General features: G+C 38.5%; 1 protein-coding gene across 8 annotated transcripts in view; it reads right to left on the minus strand.

Moving 5' to 3' along the window:
* Positions 1 to 14769, minus strand: part of Mctp1 (multiple C2 and transmembrane domain containing 1) — a 521330-nt gene that overhangs the window by 299140 nt on the left and 207421 nt on the right. For all 8 annotated transcript variants that reach the window (XM_040728844.1, XM_040728841.1, XM_040728842.1 and 5 more), the window contains exon 2: positions 7237 to 7351. In XM_040728844.1, the coding sequence (XP_040584778.1) occupies positions 7237 to 7351 (115 nt within the window). The remainder of the gene's footprint in view (positions 1 to 7236; positions 7352 to 14769) is intronic.

Genomic DNA, 14769 nt, shown 5'->3' on the forward strand with positions numbered 1-14769 from the left:
AAGAAATTAAATACTTCCTAGAATTCAATGAGAATGAGGTTACAGCATACCCAAACTTACAGGACACTTTGAAAGCAGTGCTAAGAGGAAAGTTCATAGTACTAAGTGTCCACATGAAGAACTGGAGAATAGTCACACTAAAGAATTAACAGCATAACTGAAAGCTCTAGAACAAAAAGAAGCAAACTCACCCCGGAGGAGTAGACACCAGGAAACAATCAAATTGAGGGGTGAAATCATTAAAGTAGAAACTAGGAAAACTAGGATATAAAATATAATGAAGAGTTGGTTCTTCAGAAAATCAACAAGATAGACAAACCTTTACCTAAACTTACCAAAAGGCAGAGAGAGAACATGCAAATAAGCAAAAATCAGAAATGAAAAGGGGGACATAACAATGGATACCAAGGAAATCCAGAGACTCATCAGGTCATACTTTGAAAATTTCTACTCCACCAAATTGGAAAGTCTTAAGGAAATGGACAATTTTCTGTATAAATATCACTTACCAAAATTAGATAAAGAACAGATAAGCAGTTTAAATAGACCTATAAACCCTAAAGAAATAGAAGCAGTGATCAGAAGTCTCCCAAGCAAAAAAAGCCCAGGACCAGATGATTTCAGTGCAAAATAATAGCAGAAATTCCAAGAACAGCTAATACCAACTCTCCTCAAAGTATTTCACACAGTAGAAGCAGAAGGATCATAGCCAAACTCTTTTTAGGAGCCTACAATTACTTTTGTAACTCAGCTGCACAAAGACACAACTAAGAAAGAGAACTGCAGACCAATCCCCTCATGAACATTGATGCAAAATTACTCAATAAAATACTGGCAAATCGAATCCAAGAGCACATCAGAAAAATCATCCACCATGATCAAGTAGACTTCATCCCCGGGATGCAAGGATGGTTCACCATACAAAAATCTATCAATGTAACCCTCCATATAAACATTCTGAAAAAGAAAACCCACATGATTATCTCACTAGATTCTGAAAAAGCCTTTGACAAAATCCAACACCCCTTCATGATAAAGGCTTGGAGAGATTAGGGATAACAGGAACATACCTGCACATAATAAAAGCAATATACAGAAAACCAACAACAAACATCAAACTAAATGGAAAGAAACGCAATGTGATTCAAATCAGGAACAAGACAAGGCTCTCTACTCTCTTCATATCTCTTCCATATTGTACCTGAAGTTCTAGCTAAAGCAATAAGACAACAGAAGGAGATCAATGGGATATATATTGGAAAGGAAGAAGTCAAACTTTCACTATTTATAGATAATATAATTTACATAAGTGACCCAAAAGACTCTAAACTTTCAACAAAGTGGCAGGATTCAAGATTAACTCAAAAAGAATCAGTAGCCCTAATACATACAGATGATAAATGGGCTGAGAGAAAAAAAAGAGAGAAACATCACACTTTACAATTGCCACAAATAACATAAGTATCTTGGGGTAATGGTAAATAAACAAGTGAAAGTTCTGTATAGAAAGAACTTTGAGTCTTTAAAGAAAGAAATTAAAGAAGATACCAGAAAATGGAATATCTCCCATACCCTTGGATAGGTGGGATTAACATACTAAAAGTGACAATCTTACCAAAAGCAATCTACAGATTCAATGCAATCCCCATCAAAATACAGGCACAATTCTTCAGAGACCTTGAAAGAATAATAATCAACTTTATATGGAAAAACAAAAGAGCCAGGATAGCGAAAACAACCCTGTACAATAACGGAACTTCTGGAGGCGTCACCATTCCTGACTTCAAGCTGTATTATAGAGCTATCTTTCTGAAAACAGCTTGGTATTGGCACAAAAATAGACAGGTAATCCAATGAAATCAAATTGGAAACCCTGATATTAACCCACAACCAGCTGATTTTTGACAAAGATGCAAAAATTATGCAATGGAAAACAGGAAGCATCTTCAACAAACGATGCTGGCATAACTGGATGCTGGCATGTAGAAGACTGCAGATAGATTCATGTCTATTGCCCTGCACAAAACTTAAGTCCAAATGGATCAAACACCTCAACATAAAACCAGCCACACTGAACCTCTTAGAAGAGAAAGTGGATGGTACCCTTGAACGAATCGGTACAGGAGACAGCTTCCTGAACATAACACTAGTAGCACAGACACCGAGATCAATGATTAATAAATGGGACCTCCTGAAACTGAGAAGCTTCTGTAAGGCAAAGGATACAGTCAGCAAGAAAAAACAGCAGCCTACATAATGAGAAAAGATCTTTAATAACCCCATATCTGACAGAGGGATTATTTCCAAAATATACAAAGAACTCAAGAAGTTAGTCACCAAAATGACAAATAATCCAATTAAAAAGTGGAGTACAGAATTAGATAGAGAATTCTCAATAGAGGAATCTAAAATGGCCGAAAGACACTTGAGAAATGCAAATCAAAACAACTCTGAGATACCATCTTACTCCTGTCAGAATGGCTAAAATCAAAAACACCAGCTGGTAGGAGTGCCACCTTGTACAGTCACTTTGGAAATCAGTATGGAGATTCCTCAGGAAAATGGGAATCGGTCTACTACAAGACCCAGCAATTCCTCTTAGGGATATATCCAAAAGATTCTCATTCATACCACAAGGATGTCTGTTCAACTATGTTCATAGCAGCATTATTTGTAATAGCCAGAACCTGGAAACAACCTAGATGCCCCTCATCTGAAGAGTGGATAGAGAAAATGTACACAATGGAGTACTACTCAGCAGAAAGAAAAAGGAATCTTGAAATTTGCAAGCAAATGGATGGAATTAGAAGAAACCACCCTGAGTGAGGTAATTCAGTCACAAAAAGGCAAACATGGCAAGCTTGTTTCTAATTTAAATTTAAAAAGATAAAAAAAGAAAGGGTGGGTTTTTTAGTATCTTTTTATCTTTAAATTAGAAACAAGCTTGTTTTACATATCAATCCCAGTCCCCCCTCCCTCTCCTCCTCCCCTGTCTCCCCTATTGATACTCTATCCCATTCCCCTTCTGCTCCCCAGAGAGGGTGAGGCCTTCCTTGGAGGATCTTTAAAGTCTGTCATATCATTTGGGACAGGGCCTAGGCCATCCCCCATGTGTCTTGGCTGACAGAGTGTCCCTCTTGGTGGTGTGGGCTTCCAAAGTCCATTCCTGTACTAGGGATAAATACTGATCCACTACCAGTGGCCCCATAGATTAACAAGGCCTCCTGACTGACACCCACATTCAGGGGGTCTCGATCAGTCCTATGCTAGTTTCCCAGTAATCAGTATGGGGTTCTTGAGCTCCCCCTTGCTCAAGGAGGACATTTTCTTAAGTCATCCTGTGTCGGTGCCAACTATTCAGGGGGTCCTGGGCCATGTAAGAAAGCAGGCTAGCAACACTTGGAAAGCAAGTCAGTGAGCAGCATCCTCCATGGCCTCTGCTTCAGTTTCTGTCTCCAGGTTCCTGCCCTGCTTGATTTCCTGCTTTGGTTTTTCCCAGTGGCAGACTGTGATTGAGTCATACATCAAATGAACCCTTCCCTCTCCAGATTGCTCTTGGTCATGGTCCTCATCAAAGCAACAGGCAGCAAATAGGACTGCAGTTATGAGAACTTGCTACTGTCACAGAAAACCATAGTTCAATCCCTGGCACCCACATCAGGCCTTTACTTTCAGACAGAAAGACAGACAGACAGACAGACAGACAGACAGACACAGACACAGGCACACAGGCACACGCACACACACACACACACACACACACACACACACACACACACACAGAGTTAAAACAATTTCCAAGAGCAAAACAGACTGGGTTAGGTTGAAATTGGCATTTTAAATCTATGATCTGTCGTTCTTCCCTGGTAAGTAATATTTCCTTACATACATAGCACTCCCATTCTCCTGAGACTTGCTCCATGCTTCTATCTAAGAACAATTTGCTACTATAAGAAAGACATACTGTGTACACATGAAAACCAGACTGGAAACTGTGGTGAAACAGGATAGGGTGGGACAAGAGAATCTAGATTTAGATGTGAATTAGGTATATTTTATATGCTACTCAGACAGGGTAATGAGGTGACTGCCTACACTACAGGTTTGAAAATCTAATAATGAAATCTGTCATTCTGTACAATGATATACATTAGTAACTCTAAAAAAGAGGATGGGAGAAAGACTACACAGTGTCTTAAGTGTAGAACAAAGTTTGTTCTGTTCAAGCAATTGGCATCCCATAATGACATAGTTTGCCAAGAATATACATTTTTAAGTATGTTGATTGCCCACAGCCATGTTATGCATTTCTTAGTGCATGTTAGCTGGAGCAAATGCTGCCTGCATATCTTATGCCTGCCAATGGTAACTACCTGTAAATTGCAACTTGGCCAAGACAGTCTCTCCCTCAGTCTTACAGCTCCAAATACTCCGATTTGCATCATAATTTTTCACATACAACTTTAGTATGATTTCTGCTTGGGATTGTTATGACCATAGTGTCCTCTCCCTCCTACTCATGTATTCAACCATGATTTATTATTAAGGTTGATATATGTTTCATCTTATATTCACACATTATCACCATCATTAACACTCTTGCTGAAACTGGCTCTCTTGTAGTCATTACTTGTCTCTTTGCCATGGCTCCTGTGTTTTGACATTCTGCTAGCATTTTTTTTAGCACTTCTTTACTTTTTGTCAATGCAAAATGTTCCAACCACCTTATCTTGTACTTTTCCTACCCAGGTCTGCAATCAATACTTTTTTAAAAAGTCCTGATCACTTGAACTTGGGAAACTGTATTTAGAAACAAAGATTTGGACCCTTCATGTATTGATAACCTTTTTCATAATTATGTCTGCCATTGTTTATAGTTCCAGTTTGCAGACAGATTCAGACATGCATACACACATTCATCCATTTGTATTTCTATATATCTCAGTACACACACATAACAGTTCAAACTGTTATCTGTGATGTCTCAGGAGTTTGTCTATATTGTCCATTTTCTATTCTTATACCTCAGTTTTCAACAGTATCTCATCTCAGTATCTACTGCATATTTACTTGTTTATTAGCTAGTTCTTAGCATACCTATTAAGTATTTTCAAAATTGACAATCATGGTCTAAACCATAACATTTCTGCATGGCTGCCTTTACCTTGATTTTATGGTGCAGTCTAGGAAGAGCTTTACTGGAAGAAGAATTCACTTGGAGAAAAGCTACTTCTCTTTATCCATTCACTCTCATCCCTACTCTTGACACCTTTTCTCATCTTTTTATAGTCAGGATGTTACCAATCTCATTAGCGCCTAACTTTTTATTTCTGTGTTCTTTCTGCACAAATTGGCAGACTGCCTAATTTATTATAGCTTTTAATTTCTTACAAGAAACATTGCATTCAACTGACTCGCTTTTGAACTTCAGCTACATGAACCTGATGATTTATCTTGTCAAATTTTCCACACTAACTTTTAGACATTTTCTTTACTCTCCTTTTTTCCCCTCACAATTGCAGGCTATACTCTCGTATGGATGATCTGTAGTTTTTTCAACTATTTACCTATTTGGGGGTATTTGTGTTGTTTCAATAATTACATAACTATAAACAATCCTACAATAAGTAGCTGTGTGTACATGTGTTCAACAATGTTAGGAGAAGACCTGGGATTAAAAGTTTGCTATTGTTTCCTGGTCTAATTGTATTTTAGATCAAATAATTTAATTTGAGATCACTTTGAATAATAAAAATTTTGTATTAAATGATGCTAACTGTATGTTATTTGCCTTTGTTTCTCTATTCTGAGTGCAACTTCTGAGATAGTATGATTAAATAAATATTGCTCTTAACTTCTAGAACAGACATCTAATTCTGAAAAGCTTCTCTTGTCTCCATAAACTTTAACATTTTTCTCACTCTCCATTCATTAAGAATGTTATTGACATTTACTAGTTTTTACTTAAAATGGAATCCATGTTTACAGTTTGTAATTACAAAACTTCAATATTGCATTAAATAATTCATTGTTTAGAGACAAGAAATAGCAATGGTAACCTGAATCCCTAATCTTGTTTCTTAGACATTCCACATTTTGAGGGGCAGAGGCAAAAGCATCATAGGTCAGGACCTGTCTGCATCCGAGGACCGGCTGGCGTAGGCATAGGGATTTCATTCCTCCGAATGAAAGGTGTATACTTAGCATCCTGAAGGTGTGAGCTTCTCAGACCTCCCGAGTCTCTATTGTCTGCAGAGCATGTGTCCAACATCCCCTAAGACTGCTCCCCAGTCCATTAGACTCTTTCCATATTCTGCCTCTATACTGATTCTAGAAAGTTCTTGGGTGATTGTCCATGTTTTTGGAATCTGAATCTGGCTTTCTTTTACCTTAGGACTGCCTACAAATTTCTGTGTAATTCACCAGGAAGTAGACATCTAGCCAAGCTTCCGATAGCTGCTGACTAAGGGCCTCAAAGTTTTGAGGAGATGTTAGCTTCGGACATCAGATTGAACTGAGCGATTCTAGTTAACAAAGAACCTTTTCTACCAAAAACCAACTTCTGACAAAGCTTCCAATGTGTTTACCTATAAAATTGTATGCCCCACCTATGGACATGTATGCTCACCTATGTAAACATATGTCTAGTCTATGTAAATGCATGATTTAGCTGTGTAAATGTATGATTGCCTAAACAAATATATGTGTCATCTATGTGGACTCTCCTACGTAAATGAATGTTTCATCTATGTTAAAGTGCACCCCAGTCATGTAAATGTATGTCCTATCAATGTAAATGTGTTCCTACTCACTTGTATCACTGATGTAATTGTATGCCTAACCTGTGTAAGTGTGTACTCACATTGTAAATATGTGCCCACCTATATTAATGGTATTCCACCCACATAAACGTATGCCTCACTTATGTAAAAATATATCTCACCCATATGCATTTTTGATCACCTACATAAATGTATGCTCAGCTATGTACATATGCCTCTGTTATGCAAATGCATGCCTTACCCACGTTAAAACATCCACTTTCTTTGTGAATGTATGCACATCCAGGTTTATGTACACCTCACGTATTTGATGTATGCTCACCTCTGTACATGTAAACCCATATCAGAGGGGTTGTCACATAGCAAAGTGTCTCTGGATCCAAATAAAGAAAACAAAATCTGTCACAACACCATAGAAAAAGCTTTTTAGGTGTTAGTGTTCTTAAATTTTTACCTCCTCGATCCCGGGCAGCTAAACTTTGACCCCTTCTTAGCGTGATGTCCAACTGGTACATTCCGGGACCAGCCAAAGGGATATCGGCATTACTGGTTCCAACTGTATTTATTTTCTGTAAAATAAGAAATATATAAAACACTAAGTTTATTTTCTTTGGTCTAATCTCTCCAGTGGGTGACTACATACACTTTAAAACAAATTATGAGAATTATCCAATGGAATCAACCATCACAAACTGTTCTCTGAAGGTTTAAAATTCAGGGAAGTCTTTAAACTCAAAATAAAAGCACTATAGTCACACAAATGTCCTGTTTTAACTCTGTTTACAGCTAGCCATTTCAGTAGGAAAAATATTGCCTATGAGAGATTATACAATTCACTTAAGAAAAAAATAACAGAAATAGTGTTTAAAATAAAAAATACAGTGAAAGATGAATGGAAAATAAAAATGTAAAAGGAGGCTGACTCCCACATAACTGAAAACTAAAACTAAAAGGCTTCATCAGGTGACTGTATTGACTCATTCATTTATGCAAATATCTCCCACTGATGTGTTATACACTTCTATCTCAGACCCAACATAAAATATGACATACTTATATAAAAATACATTTTCCCAGCATTTTGACCATATTTTCAGGAAGCATATCCTCAATGGGGCTTAATCTTAATGCTTCTTTCCTTGGACTCACTGTGCAATACTGTTTATAGATCCGGAGACTTAGGCAGGGCTGCCTAATGGAATATTTTAAACAACAACTCATAGTAAGAATGTAAAGTCATATAGTTTTTTAGTTTCAGCTAGTTTGTATACTTGCTTCCCCAGCCTGAGATTATTTAAGATTGTCATTTCTTTTCTAGCTAAAAGGGGATATTCTTTAATTTTAAAACTAGCATGGGTAAGAAAGAACAGTAGTGAGCAATCTGGCTCCCAGCACCACAATCTACAGGAAAGGCGCTTACAAAGCACAGTCGAGAAAACTTTACTGAGATTGAATTCACATAGTGCAAAGTCACCCTTTAATAAAAACTGCACTTTATTTGAAGTTTTATGATCCATGTAGAAAGCTTTCCTGGTGGAGCAATTATTACTTAAAACAAGAAGCACTGTTACTTTGATTGACACCTGAACTCATAGTCTCTCCTCTGGTAACAATGAAAATAATTCATCTTGTTCCCATCATATCCATAAACGGCAGCTGCAGTCCCCAGGCCCCAGGATGGAAATTTTGAGCCATCTTTGGCTCCTTCATTTGCCTCCTACTCACACCCAAATAGCTGCCAAACCTCAGGTGCTCCTCTGCATCACGGCCCCCAACTGCCTTCCCTTTTAAGTCCTGCTGACACTAATACACACAGTGTTCTCACAGCACGGAAGTGGGAACTGAGATTCGCTCCATGATTACCATTTAGCAGTTTAGGATGCAACCTTTCAGACTCTTCAAAGCCCTGCTCAAATATGCACATACACACGTGCTGAGGGTTATGTTGATGGGTTCTAGTTTCCACTTTGAACAATGTTAGTGGTTAGTGTATTTTCCCATTATTCACAGTTTATTTAGGAAAAAAATATCACTGGTATTACAGGTACTTTTCTGACCAATAAATCTCTCTCTCTCTCTCTCTCTCTCTCTCTCTCTCTCTCTCTCTCTCTCTCTCTCTCTCTCCTTCTTTGCTCCTTCCTTCTCTCCTCCTTTCATCTTTTCCTCCACTCCTGGCTGTATGGATGTGAAATTAATAAGGAAAAGCCTATTATTTTATGACTTACAATAGAATAATTTGCTATTTATGTATTTCTGAAATGATTATTGCAATTAAGTCAGTTGATACAGCTTTACTCCGTATTATTAGCCTTCCATGTATTTTGTTTGGTGGTAAGAACATTTAATAACATTTTAAATATATAACTCATTACTACTATCAAGCTGCATATTGGGTCTCTGTACTTATTCCTCTAATAACTGAAAGTTTTTATGCTTTGACCAACTTCTCTCCCTAGTCCCTGAACTGCATATGGTAATCACTGTTTCATTTTGTTGCAAATATTTCCTGCTGCTGTGTCTTCTGTCTTTGATCTTTGTACATGTTAATTGTGGTCATTAAACTACTGAGCAATTAAAGCTGTTTTATATCCTCTGTAACATCCACATTTCCTAATTTCTTAATTTTAACATATTGTGTTAATTTTTTATAGTTAAAATATTCTTACAATTTTTATTTTATGTAGTTTTTAAATTATAAAAACAAGATTTAAATATACTATAGGAAGTGAAATCTTTTTCTTTTAAATGTATTTTACTAGCTCTTTGAGAATTTTATACAATGTGTTTTGATCACATTTAACCCCTACTCATCCCCTAACCCCCAGATCCACTCCTCACCTCCCCAACTCTCCCATTTCCATGTCTTTTTAAAAAGTAACTCACTAAGTACAATTCGTGCTGCTCATTTACTCTTGGGTGTGGGACTGTTCCCTGGAGCACGGTTGGTAGCCAGTACTTTCTAATACATTAAATTGCCAAGTAAACTTGGGTATACATATGAATCCCATTTAAGGTTTATTTCTGTGTTCATATCAATGCATTTGCATAAAAAACTTTGGATTCTAGAACTTTAGGCTATCTAGCCACCATCATATTTGTTTTCTAGAGTTTCCTAAATATTGTAGCATTTTTATTCTTTCTAGTTCAGCAGGGCCAGGCTGGCTGGGGCTGAACAACTTACCACTTCTGCTATCTACAGCAGCTACTTAACTTGCCTTTACTCTGGCTTCCTTCTACATTCATAAACAGTACATTGAGAACTTGAACACATATAAGATGTTAAATATGCGTCTGGCATACAGCAATCACTCAAAAACACCTGTGCTTATTACTTTTTACATAAGATTTTCTGATCTAGCCTGCATTGAATTTCTACAACAATGTGAGAAAGGTTTAAATTTCATGTATTGTATATTTCCATTCTTTTAGGTACTATTTAGAAACTTTTAATAACATAGTATTATTTTCTTCATATACTTCCTATCTAGAGATTAGTTAGATAATTAGTTAGATCTATCTAACTAATTTCATTCTTCAATGTTCGCAGGTTTTTTCTTTGTCTCTATTGTAAATGGAATGATTTTTTTCAATTTCCATTTTCATCAGTTTATTTCTAATCTAATGAGCACATATTATTTTATATAGTGATTTTATTTCCTTTCATTTTGCAAGTTGTGTTTTTGGTTGTCTCTGTACAAAAAAAAATACGTTCTGCATATAATGCAATGCCTGCCTCACTCTTATTTTGTAATGTTTTAGTTGCTTATTTTTTCAGTTTTTTTATTTTTTGATTTCATTTTAAATTCCAACTACAGTTCTCTCTGCCACCCTTCCTCCCTTCCCTCCTCGTCTCTTCCCACCCTCCCTCACCTCCCACCAGTCCACTCCCAGTTCACTCCTCCTCGTGAGGAGTCAACACAGTATGGCACAATAGTTTGGGGCAGGGCCCAACCCCTCTGCCATGCATTAATCCCATCATAGGGAATGGGCACCAACAAGCTAGCTCGTGCACTGGGATTATATCGTGTTCCAGTCCTACTGCCTGTAAACATGGCATCGCCCACTAACGTATGGGCTCCAACAGGCTAGCTCATGTACCAGGAGCTCCTCTGATAGTTCAAGCTTCACAACTGTCTCCCACATATGCAGGTCCTAGTTTGGTCCGCTGGAGTCTCCACAGTTTTAAGTCTAGAGTCCATGAGTTTTCACGAGTTTTGTTCAGCTATCTCTGTAGATTTCTCCATTATGATCTTTACTTCCTTCTTCATATGTTCCCTCCTCCTCTCTTCACCTGGATTCCCACAGCTTGGCCTGGTTCTTGTTGTGGACCTCTGCATCTGGTTCCATCAGTTACTGGATGATGGCTCTATGATGATAGTTGGGGTATTCATCAATCTGATTATAGGGGAAGGCCAACTCAGGCATCCTCTCTACTATTTCTAGGAGCCTTAGTTGGTGTCCTCCTTACAGATTCTTGGAAGTTACCCTAGCACCAGATGCTTATTTTTTAATCTTGTTACTTTTCTAAAAGGGTTTTGATGGGGATGACTTCTGTACTTTTGTCACATTGGTTGATGAATAAAGCACTATGGTCAGTTAGGCAGGATGACAGGAGGGACTAGGAGACAAGGAGGATTCTGGGAAGTATAGGCAGAGAGTCAGTAACAGGAGTAACAGGTCCGGATTCTTCCTCTGGTAAGATAAGACCACATGGAAATACTTAGATTAATAGAGATGGTTTAATAATTAAGACAGAGCTAGCCAATAAGAAGCTCAGGTAACCAGCCAACACTTTCATAATTAATATGTCATCTGTGTGCTTCTTTAGGGCAGAGAAGGGTGTTTCCAGCAGGCCAGAAAGCTCACGGTACAGAATTTTTAGAACAGAATAGAAATTGTATTTCTGAATTGCATGCACTTATTTTAACTTCTGAGATTATATAGCCATGTAGTTTCCCCTCCCCATCCTCCTTCCTCTCCCATGTACTTCTAGCATATGATCAGATAAGTCTCATTAAAGTTAAGCTCTTTCTTCTACTCTTCATTTACTTTGTCTTTTAGAATTTACACCAAATTTTTGGTTGGTAATTTTTATAGTATTGAACAATCACCATATGTGAGGAATAACCTCTACTTGGCCCTGTGAGTGCTTCTGTTTTCTTGCGTATCTGTGATTATGCCCAAACGTGTGTAGCTGTTGGTCTTAATCAAGAATTCCCCCATACTATGTCAAGTTACCATTTTAAACATGTGGCTTCTGCCTTTCACAAATTCTATTTTCCACAATAGACTTGGATGTACATTAGACCACTGCCTTTGTTCTCCTGGTTTCTAAGGTCACCTACAAAGGAAGTCCTTAAAGACAATTGTTAGCTTTTTTTGTATCTTTCTTTCCTACTTTACAGTATCTCAAACACCAAATTTGTTAGATTGTGAAGTATAAAGTGAAGATCTGAGGCATTTAAGGATAAAACTGAGCATGGTTACAATGGAAGCTCCAGGGATAGATGTCTTCAAGGACAGAGCATCAAGCTGAGTTTAGAAAAACATGGAGATCTACAACCAAGTTAACTAGCCCACAGGCGCTTCGTTCTTTCTCTTTTCTATATACTGTCTAATATGGCTTGGTATCATTTTGCCTTGAGCAACCTAAGTGTGCCCTTAGAATTCTTCCTTATACAGTGTTTCATTTAGCTTTATAATTGATAAAAATGGAATTTATACAAGGACAACACCAACTGGCAAACTAAGCAATAGTGGAGAGACTACATTAATAGCCCCTCCTTGATGATAAGGGAGAGACTACATTAATAGCCCCTCCTTGATGATAAGGGAGAGACTACATTAATAGCCCCTCCTTGATGATAAGGGAGAGACTACATTAATAGCCCCTCCTTGATGATAAGGTTGATGACTACTATATGCCATCCTAGAACCTTCATCCAGTGACTGATGGAAGCAGAGACAGATACCCACAACTAAAACACTGAACTGAACTCCTGGAACCCAGTGACAGAGATGGAGGACTGATGAGCAAAGGGGTCAAGACCGTGCTGGTGAAACCCACAAAGACAGCTGACCGGACAAAGGGGAGCTCTTGAATCCCAGACTGATGGCTGAGAGGCCAACAGGGGACTGATCCAGACTCCATGAATGTAGTGTCAGTGAGGAGGCCTCAGAAATCTCTGGGGCCTTGGGTAGTAGATCAGTGTTTACCATGGCATATGAATGACCTTTGGGAGCCCATTCCACATAGAGGGATGTTCTCTCAGCCTGGACAAATGGGGAAGGGCCTAGGTCCTGCCCTGGATGAAATGACAGACTCTGGAGATCCCCCTAGGGAGGACCTCACCCTCTCTGAGGAATGATGTGGGGATTGGGTGGGGGGCTGGAGGGGTGGGAGAGGAAGCTGGGATTGACATGTGAGGCATTCATGTTTCTAATTTAAATAAAAACATATATTGAGGGGGAAAAGGGATTTAAAATTGAACCCTATCTTTCAAGGAACTATATGAAAAGAAGACTGAAACTTGGAGGTACTTAGCCATTCAAAGAACAAGATCAACTATGACAAAGGGGAAGACTGTGAGAAAGCCTTATAGGCATGATAGGTTCAGGGGTGAAATTATGGGTAGGATTTTGACATTCGAATATTTGCAGGAAGTGAACATCAGTGAAACAACTCTGAGCCCAGGACTGAGTAAGTTAAAGATGGTATTACTGCTTTGATAGAAAGGAAAAAGCACTAGGCCGGTGGGAGTGAGGAGAATCTCAGTTCGTGAATAGAAAGAAACCTCCCTTTTGGAGAGAAAAGTCATACACAGAGACTGTGTGTACCAACTACTTAGTATCTGTTACTTCCTGTTTCATGCTCTTAGCTAAATGCTTAGATCATGGAGATGAAGAAACCTCTAACTTTTCCCTTACAAGGAGAAATGAATGGATGAAATTAGAGAAAATATGTGGGTATGGGATTATTTATAGCTGGACGTTGGTGGCGCACACCTTTAATCCCAGCACTTGGGAGGCAGAGGCAGGCGGATCTCTGTGAGTTCGAGATCAGCCTGGTCTACACAGCCAGTTCCAGGATATCCTCCAAAACAATACAGAGAAACTCTGTCTCGAAAAACCAAAAGAAAATTTTTTTCATAATAGTGCAAATTGAAGTCACAAGAGCATGATCTGGTCAGTGGTCAGAGAAACAAAGATGGATCTGAGAGATACAGAGAAGATGCAGTCAGCTGAATTTGTCAACTGACAAGATGTGGAAACCAGATAGATGAGTCATGCCACAGCCTGGGCTGAGTTCCCTGGAGGAGAGAAGAGTGGTGGAAAACAGAAAGTAAGTAAGGCCACCGCACCAGGGTCCAGTGGGATCCCAGTTCTATGAAAGAAGGCCTCAGAAACTCAAGTGGATCTAGGGAGGGATGGCCTCACAGGCTTGCACAATGGCTTCAAGACTAGCAAGATGGGAAAGGCTGGAAGGAAGAGAGGGGACCATGCTAAATGATGTAATTTTGTAAGCTTCCAAACAAAGGTATATTGAGAAAGACATGCCCAAAGTATCAGGCAAACATTTAACTCTGAAAAAAATATGCAAGTTATTGTAAATGCCTTGACTGACACACCAATTCACTGTAGTGGCCTGCTTTGGAGGCCAGGAAAATGGCTCTTTAATAGTAGTTACAGCAATTATAAGGAGCTAGTGGCCTGCTCATCTATTTTTGACATCCATCTTCCTGTCACCTTGCAGGCTTCCTGAAGGCTGAGGCGCGCTTATTCCACAGTGCATTTCTAACAGTTCCTGACAGACCACCAAACTGATGCCCTCAGTAAGCTGAAAAGAGCCCCCCAACCCACTTTGTTTCTTCTTTAATTTTATTTTAAAAGTTATCAAATAAATACAACTAAGAAGATTTTACATTCAATACTCATATCCCCCCCTTGATTCTGCAATTAATAACAGTGCATTTCCATAAGAGCAGCA

The sequence above is a fragment of the Mesocricetus auratus genome, unplaced genomic scaffold (assembly GCF_017639785.1).
Source record: "Mesocricetus auratus isolate SY011 unplaced genomic scaffold, BCM_Maur_2.0 Super-Scaffold_100020, whole genome shotgun sequence".
Taxonomy (NCBI): Eukaryota; Metazoa; Chordata; class Mammalia; order Rodentia; family Cricetidae; genus Mesocricetus; species Mesocricetus auratus.